The following is a 19902-nucleotide window of genomic DNA, read 5'->3' on the forward strand; positions in this document are numbered from 1 at the left end:
GAGGTTCGAGTTGTTGTAAGACAATATATAAGTCCATTTAGGGTCGGGGCCCACTCAGATTAGTCTTAAACTTTAGTCCAATACACTATATCTAATCTGGATTTATACTAAATGAAGACACAGGTAAGACATTAACCGTTTATAAACTTTAACCAGAATTGCAACGTAAAAATCCTGAACTATCCCTTTAAGCTGTCCTCTCCGTTGAAGCCCCCGTCTCCCACTTTTGTTCAACTTATTGAATGCTTCACATAGGTGTCCCATTAGCTGCCTGAAGAAAATAACTGTTACAGGGCGGCGTCCTTCACTTGTGGTTTCCGCTTTTAGCGTGTCACGCGTTAATTCACGGTTTTAAATTAAATTCCGTTAGCTGCCTCCCACGGATGTTTTTGAACTACTGTAATGGAGTGTCGAGTCTTATCTATCCAGAGTCATGTTGTCAGAGGTTACGTAGGGAACAAGTCTGCAACATTTCCGTTGCAGGTGAGTAGAAATACATTCTGTGCTTAGATCACTGCTTTACCAGAAGAAAGCGTTGTGTTATCAGTCAGACCAGAGACTGGAAACTTACCTTGATTGCGTTCAGACGCCGCATTTTACATTTACGTGACAAATGTGATGTTAAACCTGTCTGTAACGACTTAATATCTCAGACCGTGTTTTATATGTAAGATCAGTCAACAAACCAGCGAAATGCTTAAAACTAGAATTAAGTTACAAGAATTTATTTTTCTAATCCAGATCTGATAAGTGCATTTGTAGTTGCCCCTCTTGAGTTAGTACTTTGTAGAACTACCTTGTGCTGGAATGACAACTGCAAGTCTTTTGGGCTATGTCTCTATTAACTTTCCACATTTGGAGACTTACATTTTTTGCCTATTCTTTTTTTGCAAAACAGCTCAAGCTTAACCAGATTACATGGAGACTGCCTATTAACATACCGTTTGAAGTCTTGCCACATATTCCTAATCAGATTTGGGGTTGGACTTTGAGTTTTTACAGAAATACAGGTCCTTCTCAAAATATTAGCATATTGTGATAAAGTTCATTATTTTCCATAATGTAATGATGAAAATTTAACATTCATATATTTTAGATTCATTGCACACTAACTGAAATATTTCAGGTCTTTTATTGTCTTAATACGGATGATTTTGGCATACAGCTCATGAAAACCCAAAATTCCTATCTCACAAAATTAGCATATCATTAAAAGGGTCTCTAAACGAGCTATGAACCTAATCATCTGAATCAACGAGTTAACTCTAAACACCTGCAAAAGATTCCTGAGGCCTTTAAAACTCCCAGCCTGGTTCATCACTCAAAACCCCAATCATGGGTAAGACTGCCGACCTGACTGCTGTCCAGAAGGCCACTATTGACACCCTCAAGCAAGAGGGTAAGACACAGAAAGAAATTTCTGAACAAATAGGCTGTTCCCAGAGTGCTGTATCAAGGCACCTCAGTGGCAAGTCTGTGGAAAGGAAAAAGTGTGGCAGAAAACGCTGCACAATGAGAAGAGGTGACCGGACCCTGAGGAAGATTGTGGAGAAGGGCCGATTCCAGACCTTGGGGGACCTGCGGAAGCAGTGGACTGAGTCTGGAGTAGAAACATCCAGAGCCACCGTGCACAGGCGTGTGCAGGAAATGGGCTACAGGTGCCGCATTCCCCAGGTCAAGCCACTTTTGAACCAGAAACAGCGGCAGAAGCGCCTGACCTGGGCTACAGAGAAGCAGCACTGGACTGTTGCTCAGTGGTCCAAAGTACTTTTTACGGATGAAAGCAAATTCTGCATGTCATTTGGAAATCAAGGTGCCAGAGTCTGGAGGAAGACTGGGGAGAAGGAAATGCCAGAAGTCCAGTGTCAAGTACCCACAGTCAGTGATGGTCTGGGGTGCCGTGTCAGCTGCTGGTGTTGGTCCACTGTGTTTTATCAAGGGCAGGGTCAATGCAGCTAGCTATCAGGAGATTTTGGAGCACTTCATGCTTCCATCTGCTGAAAAGCTTTATGGAGATGAAGATTTCATTTTTCAGCACGACCTGGCACCTGCTCACAGTGCCAAAACCACTGGTAAATGGTTTACTGACCATGGTATCACTGTGCTCAATTGGCCTGCCAACTCTCCTGACCTGAACCCCATAGAGAATCTGTGGGATATTGTGAAGAGAACGTTGAGAGACTCAAGACCCAACACTCTGGATGAGCTAAAGGCTGCTATCGAAGCATCCTGGGCCTCCATAAGACCTCACCAGTGCCACAGGCTGATTGCCTCCATGCCACGCCGCATTGAAGCAGTCATTTCTGCCAAAGGATTCCCGACCAAGTATTGAGTGCATAACTGTACATGATTATTTGAAGGTTGACGTTTTTTGTATTAAAAACACTTTTCTTTTATTGGTCGGAAGAAATATGCTAATTTTGTGAGATAGGAATTTTGGGTTTTCATGAGCTGTATGCCACAATCATCCGTATTAAGACAATAAAAGACCTGAAATATTTCAGTTAGTGTGCAATAAATCTAAAATATATGAATGTTAAATTTTCATCATGACATTATGGAAAATAATGAACTTTATCACAATATGCTAATATTTTGAGAAGGACCTGTATGTGTCAGTAAACCATTCCATTGTAGTTCTGGCTGTATGTTTAGGGTTGTTGTCCTGCTGCAAACTAAACCTCCTCCTCAATATGTTTATTGCAGCCTCTGATAGTTTTTTTCCCCCAGGACTGCCCTGTATTTAGCTGTATTTAGTATTTAACATCAGCATGATGTTGCCACCACCATGTTTAGCTCTAGGGATCATGTGTTCATGGTAACAGCAGTGTTAGTTTTCTGCCGCATGTTGGCCAAAACGTTTTAATTTGGTCTCATCTGATCAGAGCACCTGTATTTTTTATTTGGTCCCTAAATGTCAACTGAAAAGGGGACCTGGTCTGATTTTTATTTGTAGAAGATTTTGAAAACCATGGACCTTCTATTACGAATCTGCGATACTTCATGTTGTCTGTCAGATTAAATCCAAATGAAATATTTTTTATCTTGTAGTTTTAATATGACAAAATGTGAGAAAAATAAGGAATATAAGTACTTTTTGCAAATCACTCTAAACGGAAGGTCTAAAGTTGCATTGTTGGACGACTTTATTTTAAATGCCAGAAATGGATACTTTCTGTTATGCTTGTAGAAACTGAAACTGACCTTTGAGGCAGTAAAGGCTAAACTGAACTAAGGACATTTTATTTCTCTACATTAGAAAGTTTAACATAAATCTTTAAGATCTCTAGTTTCTAGCAGCCTATCATGACCAAGTAAATAATGCAGCACAACCCAGTTTGAAAAGAAAAACACAAGGATGCTGTACCAGTATGCTAATTCCCAATGAGCTATTGGCTAAAAACTAATCATTGTTAGTGTGATGTATAACTTCCTAAAAGTTAGGTAATTTGATGAGGATGGTAGGTTTGACTGGCCTTGAAGGAGTCTAAAACAACTGAATAGTATCTGAATGTTTAAGAAACAGGAAAAAATCAAGCTGATGGAGGATCGGAGAGATTCACCGTCGTTCTGTTGATCCGTTTACTGTCTGGTCTCTCCGGGAATCACCGTTAGGATGGAAAACAGAATTTGATCCTCAGCCCCACTGTTCTCACTGTTCAGGGACATTGAGACACTTATTCAGGTCACTGAAGTGGTGTGGTGTGGCAATGTTATTGTTCTCTCCTTTCACAGCCGCCTCCTTCCTGTTTTTCCAGGTGCTGGGCTTTGAAGTGGACTCCATCAACTCTGTGCAGTTTTCCAATCACACAGGTTGGTTGCGTGTCTTCACTGCAGGTCGTAATGCTGTCCTTTACAGAGAGGCTTTACAGTGTTCATTATACAGGTGCAGAGAAACACACGGTGGCCTTGAAATAGTCATTTCTATCCAAAGAAGAAGGGAGAAGCCCTCTTTTTTTTCGGTTTAATTTTGTGCCAGGATGTTAACACAGTTTGTTCAGAAGAGATCAAGTAAATACTGGCTCTAATGAATGCTCTCTTTAGTTTTTATACATGGTTGAAATTATCCTATGATGATAAAAATCATCCTTTAAATAGTACACCCCATGGCTCTGGGAAACAAGAGAAGCCATGTTTTTAGGAGAAAGCCCAGGTTCTGTTGTACAATTTAAAATACTTTTTCCCAAGCTGTTTATTTTTAACCGGATCAGACATGTTTGCATAAATATAACAAAAATCTAAAATATCCTTTGTTTGAATGTCTAGACAATCCCACTCAGTTGTGTTTGGCTGCAGCCCACTTGTTTCCCATTGTTGGTTGAGCCAAAATGTGATTCAGGCAACAGGACAGAGAGAGGGACACCCGCCATCTTAATCATAGTGTACTGTCCCAGAAGCAAATGTAAAAATGTATTCTCAGCAATCACGGTGTGCCAAAGCTATGTTTCTGTGTAGTTTCTTAACTCGGCACAAAAGAAAAAAGGAGACCTTTCCAGAAAACATGGATTGTTTTCATGCTTTTTCCTGAAAAGACACAGATATAATATAGTTGTAGAAATCTGTCCATCAGTTCTTGCAGTTTAGATTTAAAGCAACAAATTAAGGCAAAATAAATCATTAATGAACCCCCTCATCTGACAGAGTAAAGGAGTGAACCACAGAGTTAATCTGGGGTTTATTTACTTGTAAGGAAGGGTTCTGTATGCGTGCTTTATCTGCCTGTTTTAAACAAAGCCACCAGGTTCAGTGATGTGGACTTAGCGTTTAACCAAAAACTAAAAGTTAATGGTTTTCTAAGAACCACCTCATCCAGGTTCAGCTCACAAAAAAGAGCCGACTCTTCCTGAGTCTGTTAGAAAACTAAGTTTAAATAAGGTCTTCTTTGACCTTGTTTAAAATAATTTGGGCTTTCTGTCATTTTTTGTTGCGTTGTGCTGCTATATACAGTACAGACCAAAGGTTTGGACACACCTTCTCATTCAAAGAGTTGTCTTTATTTTCATGAATGAATATTGTAGCTTCACACTGAAGGCATCAAAACTATGAATTAACACATGTGGAATTATATACTGAAAGAAAAGTGTGAAACAACTGAAAATATGTCTTATATTCTAGGTTCTTCAAAGCAGCCACCTTTTGCTTTGATTACTGCTCCGCACACTCTTGGCATTCTGTTGATGAGCTTCAAGAGGTAGTCACCTGAAATGGTTTTCCAACAGTCTTGAAGGAGTTCCCAGAGATGCTTAGCACTTGTTGGCCCTTTTGCCTTCACTCTGTGGTCCAGCTCACCCCAAACCATCTCGATTGGGTTCAGGTTTGGTGACTGTGGAGGCCAGGTCATCTGGCGCAGCACCCCATCACTCTCCTTCTTGGACAAATAGCCCTTACACAGCCTGGAGGTGTGTTTGGTGTCATTGTCCTGTTGAAAAATAAATGATGGTCCAACTAAACGCAAACCGGATGGAATAGCATGCTGCTGCAAGATGCTGTGGTAGCCATGCTGGTTCAGTATGCCTTCAATTTTGAATAAATCCCCAACAGTGTCACCAGCAAATCACCCCCACACCATCACACCTCCTCCTCCATGCTTCACGGTGGGAACCAGGCATGTAGAGTCCATTCGTTCACCTCTTCTGCGCCGCACAAAGACACGGTGGTTGGAACCAAAGATCTCAAACTTGCACCCATCAGACCAAAGGACATATTTCCACTGGTCTAATGTCCATTCCTTGTGTTCTTTAGCCCAAACAAGTCTCTTCTGCTTGTTGCCTGTCCTCAGGAGTGGTTTCCTAGCAGCTATTTTACCATGAAGGCCTGATTCACACAGTCTCCTCTTAACAGTTGTTCTAGAGATGTGTCTGCTGCTAGAACTCTGTGTGGCATTGACCTATTCTCTAATCTGAGCTGCTGTTAACTTGCGATTTCTGAGGCTGGTAACTCGGATGAACTTATCGTCCGCAGCAGAGGTGACTCTTGGTCTTCCTTTCCTGAGGTGGTCCTCATGTGAGACAGTTTCTTTGTAGCTTGATGGTTTTTACGACTGCACTTGGGGACACTTTCAAAGTTTTCCCAATTGTTCAGACTGACTGACCTTCATTTCTTAAAGTAATGATGGCCACTCGTTTTTCTTTACTTAGCTGCTTTTTTCTTGCCATAATACAAATTCTAACAGTCTATTCAGTAGGACTATCAGCTGTGTACTGTATCCACCTCCTGCACAACACAACTGATGGTCCCAACCCCATTTAAAAGGCTTGAAATCCCACTTATTAAACCTGACAGGGCACACCTGTGAAGTGAAAACCATTTCAGGTGACTACCTCTTGAAGCTCATCAACAGAATGCCAAGAGTGTGCGGAGCAGTAATCAAAGCAAAAGGTGGCTACTTTGAAGAGCCTAGAATATAAGACATATTTTCAGTTGTTTCACACTTTTCTTTCAGTATATAATTCCACATGTGTTAATTCATAGTTTTGATGCCTTCAGTGTGAAGCTACAATATTCATAGTCATGAAAATAAAGAAAACTCTTTGAATGAGAAGGTGTGTCCAAACGTTTGGTCTGTACTGTATATTTTGTCAAAACATAAAACCGTATTGAGATTTCATCTTGTCAAAGAAATACTTCATGAAACCGCTAAAAGAACAAACCTATCTTAGAGGATGAATGTTTATTGGAAAAAAGTAAAAAATCTTCACCCAGAATGTAAATGGATCACCGTTACATAGTGAAAAATTGTAGACTAGATTGCATAAGTATGTGCGGTAGTTTGGACTTGGGACATAGGTCTGAAGAGGTGGTGCCTTGTTACCTGAAGTAACTTTACATGCTTGAAATAATCCCTGGATCTTAAGAACTCATCTCTGTTTATAAGTTTTATTGATCGATCGTTGAAGTGTTGTGGTGTCTATTAGCCATGGTTTATTCTGTCCTCACTTTTAGTCCAGAAAAGTAGCACTTAATTGGTTCAGCTTTATCGGCCGTATATTGCTGATGCACCTGTGGGAAACACTGTTTATGGGTTTTTCCATCATGGCAGTTCCAGTGGTAAATTGGTGTCTACCAGAGCTTACTTAGCATCAGGTGATTTTAAGGCAGTTTTCCATTCATGGTTCCGCTCCGCTCTGCTGGACCTCGCTCTCCTCAGCTCCACCTCCAGCCGTCAGCATCGTGTGCTGTGCTCCATAACTGTGCTGCGATGTCCAGTAAAATCCGTGGCTTGTCATTCTCTAAACTACCTCGGCGAACACAGTCATGTGATAGACAAATGCTGTATTGGTTTCCATTTTCGCAAGCACCAAATCTGTCACCTTAAAACTGTTGGCATCTCAACACCATCTTCTAGCTGGGCCAGAAGAAGGAACCATCGAGACTGGGGCTGGAGGTCGGCTCATGGAGACCAACAACCAAGCAAAAGCTTTAAAAATCTCAGATTACATTCACTTTTGATCTGCTGAATTTAAGACAAGAATCAGTAAAATCTCTGAGCTTGAAAGTCTGATTAGCTCTTGAATATCTCTTATCTTTCTGCTGTTTACTTTGATATCGTAGAGTTTTTATTGGGTCAATGCACAGCATATAGCTGAAGCTGCAACGCTTCTTTTCCAATAATCCATAAATTTATCCCAAATTATTTCTTAGATGCTGTTGGTTCATTTATATAAACAGGTAAGATTGTTAAATCCAGTCAGTCGAACGGGATTGTGTCGCGTTCACAAATGTCGCCTGTTGTTTAACATTGTTGTTTAATGTTAATAAAGTAACCAGGGGATTTTGAGGGGGATCGGTTTGCAGCGGTGTTGAGATAAAATTATGTATTTAGTTGGGAGCATAACACAGAGAGTCAGACCTTTGCTGCATGCTTTCAGTGGCGTAATGTAGTAACTGCATGTTGGCTCTCTGTGGGGAAAACTGAACAACTTTTTTTATGGAACAAGGTAAAAACTGGCCCCAGCAACAGCTTTGGTTAAGTACTGGAACCACTTTAATGGTAAAGCCCTAAGTCCAGACAATCACTAAGTAATTGTGCTGAAAAGCCTAACTAAGCAGTGTGAAGAAAGCAAACTTAAAGCAACTCATTCAGTAAACTTTTAAATTCTAGCCAAGTGTATATGAGTAGACATGTGCTGGTAATCAGTTACATGGCTGAAAAATGTCTGTTACACTTTTCCCTTACTTACCAGAACAGCAAATTCAGCTGGTTGGAGACATTTTGGTCATGAAAAACAGGGACAGTTAAAGAAGCTTCATCCATCTCTCTTATTCATGGTAACCTTGCTCTATGACGAGCAGAACTGCTAAAATAAAATGTTGTTGATGACGTTATGAATGTTGCATATCAGAATAGAAATGTCACCTTGGTTTGAGCAGCAGTTACCTCGACTCCAGGGAGAATTTCTCACCAATTCTCTAAACCAAGATCCCTCTGACGGATCGGCTGCAGGTAATATACTGACTGCTCATAAATAGTTTACACCACCACACTTAGAAAAACAACCCCGTCAGTTCACTCTTAACTCTTCATCTTTTAAAAGTCTGCAGCTGTTTAGATTTAAGTTTTTCTTTTTTATTATTATTTATGAAAGCTATATGTTCATGCCTGAACTCGGGGTGTCTATGTTTCTCCTGGGTTTTGAAAACTAGTGTCAGTAGCCAAAAACAAGAGAAAGGGTTAGTTTTAGGGAGTTTACAGACAGCTTTAGGAGGAGTTCTTAATAGACCTCTCAGGCTTTTCAAATGTCATCCATTTTTCATTTCTTTTTTAAACTGATGCAACCACATGCAGGGAGAAAAACTGGTGCTCTGCTTTCCCACAAATATCGGGTACCTTTGAGACCCAGTTTGACTGGAAACATGTTGCTCACAGCCGTATGAAGGAAAACAAAAACCTGGTGAAACTAGGAGGGCTCAAGACATGCAGAGATGATGGGATTATTTTCTGAGCTTCTTTTGCCAAAATATGTGAAGAGTTGTCTTCCTCCAAAGGATTTGGAGACATTTACATTAGGATCACTTGAATTAATATCAACATCAGGTCTTTGGGAACATGAAGCACTTCTGTTTTGAAACGTTCATCCTAAAGTATTGAGCTGTAATCCTTGCGCCTAGTTTTTTCTGGTACGTGTAAACATGTTCCCTCCTGCGACCACAGCACATGTTTCTGCTTTGCTGTGAGCTTTCCTTGTAGAGGTGCATTTACTGGCTCAGTGTCAAGCTTCGTGTGCAGGGTACCAAAATCATGTCTTGGTGTGTATGTGTCCATTTTGTCCCTGATCATTTGCAATCAGAACAGCTTCTTCGGGTTTATTCTAGGTTAGGGCTGAACAGGAGACAAAGCAAAGAGGGAGCTGGCCTCCAGGATACAACGTTCCCATTCAGTCAGTGTGGAGGCCACCTTTTTTTGGCCCTGGATGACACAAAGAGTTTGAAGCTGGATGTGCAGAGCAAAGAGGAGGACTTTTTATTATCCGTGTTTTACCAAGTTTTGTCCACCTAAGTTTTTATTTTCACACATTTTTAGTTGTCTGTAAAGTGTCATGATTTTTTAAAATCTTTTTTCTTTTCTAGGTTGTTTGTGAGATTTATCGTGGTTTCAATCAAATCCAGCCCGTCGTAAAACATCAACCATACTTTTGTCCGGTTCCTTTCTGTTCAGGCTACGCTCACTGGAAGGGACAGGTGCTGACCGCCGAGGAGCTGAACGTGCTGTACGAAGGCATCAAGCTCAATGAAGTGAACCAGTATGACTATATTCTCACAGGTGGGTTTAGGATGACCCGAGGCTCTACGAGGACGCTTGTGGCATAAAAGTCTGAATATTTCAACAGTATTTCCATGTTCCACGAACAAACCTTTTGTGTGATGGACCAACTTAAAGTACTTAATTGTAAAGTGGAGGGAAAGAGATTTGTTTTGTTTTTACAAATAAAAGTCTGGACGAGTGTGTTGTACGTATGTAAAGAACTATATCTAGGGCAAACAGCTTGCTGCAGAAGGATTTGTTGGTTTTGCTATAGGAAGTTTGCTTAAAAAACATTATTATTTCTACTTGTGCAGCATGAGTTGTTGGAAACCTGCTATATACATAAATTTGACCTTGACCTTGAACAGCATCATAGAACCAAAGAACACAGCAGACAGGTCAGAGATAAAGTGGGGGAGACATTTTAAGCTGGTTGGATCATAAAATAATATCCTGTTCTTCAAGCGTGTCACAGAGCACGGTTAAGTCCCTTATTGAAAGAAAGTCCATATGAAGTCCCGTTTATAGTTTGCAACTGCACATCACCTGGATGAAACCATCCCTACCGTGATGCACAGTGGTGGCAGCATTATGCTTTGGGTTGCTTTTCTTTAGCGGGCATAGGGAAGCTGGTAAGAGTTGACAGGTGGTGCTAAATGCAGGGCAGGACTACAATAAAACCGTGAGACTACAAAACCCTGAGCCTGGGGAGGACAGTCAGCGCAGCGGATGCTCACACCGGACACAAATGACATTACCCAAAATGCTATAGAGCACAAAGTGGAGGAAGCACAGATGAGACGGAGAGGAAAGAAGAAAGCAAGCATATATGGTTAATGATATGGGCATCGCTATATTTACCGTTATTATTGTCTGCAGGATTTTGTAATATGCAGCCCTACCTTCTTGCCTACAGCCAGAGCTACAATGGAGTGGTTTAGTTTAAAGCATATTCATGCGGTAGAATGTCCCAGTCAAAGTCCAGACTCAAGTACATAAAATTTGTGGGGGAAAAAACTGACGTTCAAAGAGGTTCTTCTTTCAGTCTGACTGAATTTGAGGGATTTTGTAAGAAGACTGGGGAACGGACCCAAAAAGGCGTGGTTCTACTATCGACTCAGGGAAGGCGAATACAGATGTATGCCACATGTTTCCAATTTTTATTTTCTAAAAATGTTTGAAGACTGTATCATTTGGACAGAAATATTTGCAGTAAACACAGCACCAAATTGTGGATGTTCCTGTGTTTAACTGTACTACTAATCTGCCTTTTGTTTTAATTATTTTGTTTGGACAAATGTCATTTTTTTCAACTCTGAATTTTATTTGCAGTTTATGAATAAATTATCTTAGAGTACAATCTCTAAAACAGTTAAATGCTGCCAGACATGTTGACCTCCTGATTTATTTCATGCAGCAACGTGTGATGTATGAATGTAATAGAGCAGCAGTGACAGGAAAGGGTTATTTGCAGTGTTGTTTTGATATATTGTCGTCTGTCAGAAACACCTCATAGTGCATAAAAAGAATAACTTAATTATCTATGTTTTTAAGCAGTGTGATTGGCCATTAAACCTCTGAGTGACAGTTAATAACCTCTTCAGGACATTAACACGTGTTTTTGACAGGAAAATAGCTCTCAAAACCTTTTTACCGAAACCTTTTTTTTAACCAATCCAGAAAAAACTGTTGCTGCCAATGAAATGTGTTTATTTAAGCCAGTTTTTAAGTAAATGTGATCATTCGTACATTTTTAGTTATTTATTTTTATTAACCATAAATGTAAAATGGGCACTCAGCATGGGTCTTTGTTTTCCTACATATGGCGCTGTTTCATTTGATTAAGTAGACGAGAGACTGCTGACCCGTAGTCTGCGCGTGGAGAAGAACATGCTTAAAAATATTATAGGATGCTCAACTCAGTCAGATTGTTATCGAGCATCAAAAGCACCAACCTAAAGTAAACGGTCATGTTTTTTTTTTGTTTTTTCCCTAAGGATACAGCAGGGACACATCCTTCCTGGAAGCAGTTGTTGATATTATCCAGGAAATAAAGAAGAACAACCCCAGCTTGGTATATGGTGGGTTTACGTGATTTTCCAGTTTGAAACAATAAAACCTGCCTGTTTTTTTTTGTTTTTTATTAAATGATGCCAACTGTTTTTATTTCAGTTTGCGATCCTGTCATGGGAGACCATGGTGCTATGGTAAGATTCCATGTTTTTTCCTTGCAGCATAAGAGATCCGATAACTGCCTTGACATTTAAAGCTGTAAATCTGTGATTGTCTGATAAAAAGGCTGTTGAAGAAATACTTTGTTTTCTTTGTATTTGTCAGTATGTTCCAGAGAACCTGCTGCCTGTCTACAAGAACAAAGTAGTGCCTTTGGCAGATATTCTCACCCCGAACCAGTTTGAAGCAGAGTGAGTGCATTTTAAAGCTGCTATCCCAGTTACCCAAACCACATGGGATTGTTGAAGAGCACACAGATACACTAAGTGTGTGGTTTACATTTCTGGTTTCATCAGGTTGTTAACTGGGAGGAAAATAAACACAGAAGACGATGCTGTTAAGGTGAGTGTTCTGAACATTTCCTTTATGTTGTATTTGGATTTACATTTGGACTTCAGTCTTTGAGAAAGCAGGTACCTTATCTGTTCTCCAGGTGATGGACTTGCTTCATGAAATGGGTCCAGACACTGTGGTCCTCACCAGTACAGATCTGCTCTCAAAACACGGGGACCAGTTCTTGGTGGCACTTGGGAGCCAAAAAATAAGTAAAGTATTGAGTGTGTTTTTTCCACAACAAGGATAATGAGCATTGAACATGACAACATTGTTCTCAGTAAATCTGTTACTATTGAGCCTGTTAGGATATTGATGTCAATTACTTGCCAAAAAAATCCACATCTGTTTCAGCTTATCCAGAGATTACATCTAGAGATTCATAAAACTGGAGGAGAGCTTTTTTCCTCTTTCTTCTACCGCAAAATAGCTTATTCCAACTGGGAAAATTAGAAATCAGGCAGGGGGATAAGGAGCTCATAGAGTAGCCCTGAGTTTATAATTAAATATGGCTGCCATGTGTATAAAAGGTAGTGAAAGTTGCCTATATAAACCATTTATTAGCGTTTTGGGTGGGTTATTTTCACCCAGTGTCACACATAGTACAACATGTATTTGTTAATATGTACCTTTTTTGGGTTTGAACAAAAAAAAAGGAGAAAAAGGTATTATTATTATTAGCTTGTGTTCCTAATATTACTCTGCAAACAAATATCACAGTTTTTGGGCTTGCAATGAAATTGCGCTGAGCTCTGGGGCAATGTCACTCCCAGTCCTGATGTCTTACTCCTTAGACAAATCAAATACAGTACTGGGTTATGCAGCAGCACAACAATCCTAAGGAAAACCAGCAAGTCCACCTCTGAATGGCTCAAATTCAAGGTTTCGGAGTGGCCTAGTCAAGGTCTGGACTTAAATTCAATTTAAATGCTGTGACTTGAGCTTAAACATGCTGTTCATGATTAAAAAACCTCAAAATTAAAACAATTCTGCAAAGATGAGAGGGCCATAATTCCTCCATGTGATGGAAACGACTCATTGACAGTTACCATAAACTCTTGACGACAGTTGTTGCTGCAAAGGTTCTCACAACCAGTTATTACTGTTAGAGAACAATTAACACTTCTCATAGGGTCAGGTTATTGGATAGCTCTTTTCTCGATAAATGAAGTTATGATTTGAAAATGGTATTTGTACACACGTGGACAAAATAGTCGGTACCCCTCGGTTAATGAAAGAAAAATCCACAATGGTCTCAGAAATAACTTGAATCTGACAAAAGTAATAATGAATAAACATTTTATGAAAATGAACAAATGAAAGCCAGACATTGCTTTTCAAACATGCTTCAACAGAATAAAAAAAAAATAAACTCATGAAACAGGCCTGGACAAAAATGATGGTACCCTTGACTTAATATTTTGTTGCACAACCTTTTGAGGCAATCGCTGCAATCAAACGATTCCTATAACTGTCAATGAGACTTCTTCACCTCTCAGCAGGTATTTTGACCCACTCCTCATGAGCAAACTGCTCCAGTTGTCTCAGGTTTGAAGGGTGCCTTTTCCAGACGGCATGTTTCAGCTCCTTTCAAAGATGCTCAATAGGATTTAGGTCAGGGCTCATAGAAGGCCACTTCAGAATAGTCCAATGTTTTCCTCTTAGCCATTCTTGGGTGTTTTTAGCAAAACAGCCCCAGAACATAACAGAGCCTCCTCCGTGTTTCACAGCAGGGACAATGTTCTTTTCTTCATATGCTTCATTTTTCCATCTGCAAACATAGAGCTGATGTTCCTTGCCAAAAAGTAAAATGTTTGTCTCATCTGTCCATAGGACATTCTCCCAGAAACTTTGTGGCTTGTCTACATGTAGTTTGGTAAATTCCAGTCTGGCTTTTTTATGATTTGTTTTCAACAATGGTGTTCTCCTTGGTCGTCTCCCATTAAGTCCACTGATCTGACACTGATGTTCCTTGAGCTTGAAGTTCACCTTTGATCTCTTTCGAAGTTTTTCTGGGTTCATTTGTTACCGTTCATATTATCCGTCTCTTTGTTTTGTCATCAGTTTTCCTCCTGCGGCCACGTCCAGGGAGGTTGGCTACAGTCTCATGGTTCTTAAATTTCTGAATAATATGTGCAACTGTAGTCACAGGAACATGAAGCTGCTTGGAGATGGTCTTATAATCTTTACCTTTAACCTGCTTGTCTATAATTTTCTTTCTAATCTCCTGAGACAACTCTTTCCTTCGCTTCCTCAGGTCCATGTTGAGTGTGGTACCATGTCACCAAACAGCACAGTGACTACCTGTAGCCCTATATATAGACCCACTGACTGATTACAAGAATGTAGACACCTGTGATGCTAATTAATGGACACACCTTGATTTAACACGTCCCTTTGGTCACATTATTTTCAGGGGTACCATCATTTTTGTCCAGGCCTGTTTCATGAGTTTATTTTTTTAAATAATTCTGTTGAAGCATGTTTGAAAAGCAATGTCTGACTTTCATTTGTTCATTTTCATAGAATTTTATTCATTATTACCTTTGTCAGATTCAAGTTATTTCTGTGAACATTGTGGGTTTTTCTTTCATTAACCGAGGGGTACCAACAATTTTGTCCACGTGTGTATTTAACTGGATCATAATTTTAATTATCGTTTAATTTGAACAGTAGAGATCTGTAAGGGGCGCAACCCTTGTCACTACACTGTGATTACTGAGAGAAACGTTGACATGTTGGATATTTTTTTTCTCTAGTGTATGTACTTTCCCCTTTTTTATGTATACAGTAAATCTGCACATTCTGATTGTCCTCTGCCTATAATGTTGGTGATTATGAGATCCTTGTGTCCGGTTCAGGGAAACCAGATGGGACCAGCACCAGCCAGAAAATCTGCCTGGACATCCCTAAAGTTGATGCTGTATTTGTGGGGACCGGGGACCTGTTTGCTGCCATGCTGCTCGCCTGGACTCACCATCACCCCAAGGACCTAAAGGTGCTGTTTTTAGTAAAAATGTCCCTGTGATTTTACTGCATGTGTAACATCTAAATATGTCCCCAACTTCTTTTAAAAATAAATTGCAGTTCATTGTAACCTCGTCTTCTTTTGACTTTTCAGACTGCCTGTGAAAAGACGGTTTCACTTATGCACCATGTCATTAGGAGGACCATCACTTACGCCAATGGTAGGGTTTGTTGTTATTTTTGTGTCTTGGGCTTTCTGTTTGTTTCCAAGTTGTTTTCTGAACAACTTGCTGCACCTCTTTAGTATTGTTGGATGTAGTCCTGCTGCTGATTGGAGAGAAATGAACAGTTGCCATTGTTTGATTGTAAAGTATGTTCAGCTCTTTCATATTTGTGTTTTTTTAGGTTTGTGTATTTTAGTAGGAATTTGTTTAACAGTGTGTATGTGTGTGTGTTCCTGTCTTGGAATCACAGTGAGAACCATTTTCCCGATTTCACCATCAAATTGAGGACTGTTTGTACCAAAGTGAGGACATTTTGCTGGTCCTCACGACCTATTTTGCTAACGGTTAGGTTTAGGACTAAGGTGTGAATTGACTTTGGGTTAAGGTTATGGTTAGGCATGCACTGGTAATGGTTAGGTTTAGGGTTATTGTCAGGGTTAGGGCATAGAAAGGGTTGAAAATGGCTGAAAATCAATGGAAGTCAATGGGAGTCAACACATGGTCCTCACTACATATAGCAAAACAAGAGTGTGTGTGTGTAAAAAAGGAACGGTGTGACATGACTTAATTTGCACTCAGCCCAACTGAGTCAATACTTTGCAGAACCACCTTTTTCTGGAATGATGGCTGAGCATCTTTTGGGGTATGTCTCCACCAGCTTTGTACAGCTACAGATGGAGATTTCTGCCCATTCTTCCTTGGAAAAATATCTCAGCTTCAGTTGGATTGGATGGGAAGTGTATGTGAACATGAATGTTCTTGTTTTGCCACAGATTCTTTATTGTAACCCTGGAGCTCATGAATATGTTTTGATTTAAACCATTCCATCGTGGTTCTGGCTAAATGCCTCATGACCCTAAGTCTTGTCCTTCTGGAAGTGTTGGTCTATCACAAAACATCCCAAAAAAAAACCATTGAAGGTTTTGGTTGTGCTGTGACAAAATGTGAAAAAGTTTAAGATGTATGAATACTTTTGCAAATGAAAGCTGCAAAGAGCCAAAAGGTCTACGGCAATAATTTATGTGTCCTCCTTTCCTGCAGAGATGGCTGGCCCTGGGAAGAAGCCCAGTCCTGCTCAGCTGGAGCTGAGGATGGTACAGAGCAAAGCCGACATCGAGAACCCTTCCGTCGTTGTGGAAGCTACGGTCTTGGAGAAATCTTCGGACCAAAAGCGGTAGACTTCCTGCCAACATTCACAAAACATCGGTACGAATCCAGTCGGTCAGCCATGTAGGACTAACTCATTAATGACAGCATTCGTGTCTTTGCCTTACAAAGCAGCTGAGATATTTAAACCATGTCAGCAGAATATGTGGTATGTAAACACTCTGGTATCACTGCCATATGTGTCAGTGTTATGGTATGTGTAGATGACATCTGCCCCTCAGTTATAACAAAAATGATAAAGATGTTCGTACATTGTTCTAGAAAAGTAAAAGTGAGACCTTTCTATAAACCAACTCATTCCAGTTCTCTTTAAAAGACAACCAGTCTTGTTTGCATGACCATGCATTTGCCTGTTTGGACTGGTCAGGACCATTGGCATCTAATTAGAAGCACAAGGCTCCAGTTTGTTATGACTTTAAAACAGCCTTTAAGTAAACTGTTGTCATCTCATGAGTTTAGAAACTGCTCATATGTGTTAAACATCTAATGCAACCAATCTGAACATGATTTAGTGTCACTAACACTGTTAATTCCACTTTGTTTCATTTTAAACAAAATGTAACTTTGATGATAATCATGTTAATAGCTAATGTAAAAAGCAGTTATTTTTAATCACTTTTTAATTATGCAAACCTTTACTGAACTAGCAGGTGTGTAAGATTCATGTCCTATCTCAAATTGAGGTATTTGCACAGATAATCTTTCATATATTCACAAGTGATGGCTGTTTTCGTTTCGGACTCTGTTGTTATGAATCATAAAGGGCCCGTACGAGAGACCGCACTGTATAGCCTTAACAGCGTTAGAGAGAAAAAAACGATACTGGTCATGAATGTTTTAGCAGAACCTTACATGTAGTGTCGAAGAGTCAAGTGCCAAGCCTCTAACTGTTGCTCATTTGTAGAGCAATGTAATGAACAGAGAAAATAAACTACTGATCTTTTACTGATAAGGTGTTGGTTCTGTTTTTATTGATGTTTTTTGACTGGTTTTGAGATGGTCTTCCAAATCCAAATGCATTTGGGGTTTTTGCAGTTATAGAGATTTGAAGGAGCTGCCTCTGGTGTGACATGGCTCTGAATTCAGCAGAGTAATTCTGGCTTGAATAGGTGAACTGATTTGGGAAGTTAGAAAAGGGAAATAATGAGCCACAGAGTTTCTACCAGAATCTAAACAAGACGTACTGCAGCCATGTACATGTACAGTTCCAGTCAGATGTTTACAAGCAGACATAATTGTTTCAAGGGCTTACTGATAACAAAACACTTGGGTGCCCAAGTTAAATTTTTTTTCCATGATACCACAAAGTGTCAAAATCATACATAAAGGCTCATCTACAGGTCCTTCTCAAAATATTAGCATATTGTGATAAAGTTCATTATTTTCCATAATGTAATGATGAAAATTTAACATTCATATATTTTAGATTCATTGCACACTAACTGAAATATTTCAGGTCTTTTATTGTCTTAATACGGATGATTTTGGCATACAGCTCATGAAAACCCAAAATTCCTATCTCACAAAATTAGCATATTTCATCCGACCAATAAAAGAAAAGTGTTTTTAATACAAAAAACGTCAACCTTCAAATAATCATGTACAGTTATACACTCAATACTTGGTTGGGAATCCTTTGGCAGAAATGATTGCTTCAATGCGGCGTGGCATGGAGGCAATCAGCCTGTGGCACTGCTGAGGTCTTATGGAGGCCCAGGATGCTTCGATAGCGGCCTTTAGCTCATCCAGAGTGTTGGGTCTTGAGTCTCTCAACGTTCTCTTCACAATATCCCACAGATTCTCTATGGGGTTCAGGTCGGGAGAGTTGGCAGGCCAATTGAGCACAGTGATACCATGGTCAGTAAACCATTTACCAGTGGTTTTGGCACTGTGAGCAGGTGCCAGGTCGTGCTGCAAAATGAAATCTTCATCTCCATAAAGCTTTTCAGCAGATGGAAGCATGAAGTGCTCCAAAATCTCCTGATAGCTAGCTGCATTGACCCTGCCCTTGATAAAACACAGTGGACCAACACCAGCAGCTGACACGGCACCCCAGACCATCACTGACTGTGGGTACTTGACACTGGACTTCTGGCATTTTGGCATTTCCTTCTCCCCAGTCTTCCTCCAGACTCTGGCACCTTGATTTCTGAATGACATGCAGAATTTGCTTTCATCCGAAAACAGTACTTTGGACCACTGAGCAACAGTCCAGTGCTGCTTCTCTGTAGCCCAGGTCAGGTGCTTCTGCCACTGTTTCTGGTTCAAAAGTGGCTTGACCTGGGGAATGTGGCACCTGTAGCCCATTTCCTGCACACACCTGTGCACGGTGGCTCTGGATGTTTCTACTCCAGACTCAGTCCACTGCTTCCGCAGGTCCCCCAAGGTCTGGAATCGGCCCTTCTCCACAATCTTCCTCAGGGTCCGGTCACCTCTTCTCGTTGTGCAGCGTTTTCTGCCACACTTTTTCCTTCCCACAGACTTCCCACTGAGGTGCCTTGATACAGCACTCTGGGAACAGCCTATTCGTTCAGAATTTCTTTCTGTGTCTTACCCTCTTGCTTGAGGGTGTCAATAGTGGCCTTCTGGACAGCAGTCAGGTCAGCAGTCTTACCCATGATTGGGGTTTTGAGTGATGAACCAGGCTGGGAGTTTTAAAGGCCTCAGGAATCTTTTGCAGGTGTTTAGAGTTAACTCGTTGATTCAGATGATTAGGTTCATAGCTCGTTTAGAGACCCTTTTAATGATATGATCATTTTGTGAGATAGGAATTTTGGGTTTTCATGAGCTGTATGCCAAAATCATCCGTATTAAGACAATAAAAGACCTGAAATATTTCAGTTAGTGTGCAATGAATCTAAAATATATGAATGTTAAATTTTCATCATGACATTATGGAAAATAATTAACTTTATCACAATATGCTAATATTTTGAGAAGGACCTGTATATACATAACCACTATTGAATGTCACGTAGCAAGTTGCAGAGGAGCCACTCACCTTTTGTAGCCATAACCAACATTCTGGCTGGCTATTTAACCACTAATCTGAACAGAATCGGTAGAGAATGGAGATCATTTAAATTGGTTTGTTTTCAGGAACAGCACACGGAATAGTGGTAGAGCACGCAACCCATATACGGAGGCTTCAGTCCTCGACGCAGTGTCCCTGGTTCGAGGCCCGACCCCGGCAACCAGTGCTGCATGCCTTCCCCCTCTCTTCACCCCAGTTCCTGT

General features: G+C 40.3%; 1 protein-coding gene across 1 annotated transcript; it reads left to right on the forward strand.

Annotated features, from left to right (window-relative positions):
* Positions 1-256: 256 nt before the first annotated feature.
* Positions 257-17617, forward strand: LOC124871970 (pyridoxal kinase-like). The gene is made up of 11 exons (XM_047371617.1): positions 257-483; positions 3759-3813; positions 9656-9760; positions 11740-11823; positions 11915-11949; positions 12080-12165; positions 12271-12316; positions 12408-12519; positions 15169-15305; positions 15429-15495; positions 16540-17617. Exons 1-11 carry the CDS (start codon positions 403-405, stop codon positions 16674-16676), a joined length of 945 nt encoding a protein of 314 aa, XP_047227573.1. The 5' UTR covers positions 257-402; the 3' UTR covers positions 16677-17617.
* The last annotated feature ends 2285 nt before the right edge of the window (positions 17618-19902 follow it).

This window comes from Girardinichthys multiradiatus, chromosome 7 (assembly GCF_021462225.1).
Source record: "Girardinichthys multiradiatus isolate DD_20200921_A chromosome 7, DD_fGirMul_XY1, whole genome shotgun sequence".
In the NCBI taxonomy this organism is placed as follows: Eukaryota; Metazoa; Chordata; class Actinopteri; order Cyprinodontiformes; family Goodeidae; genus Girardinichthys; species Girardinichthys multiradiatus.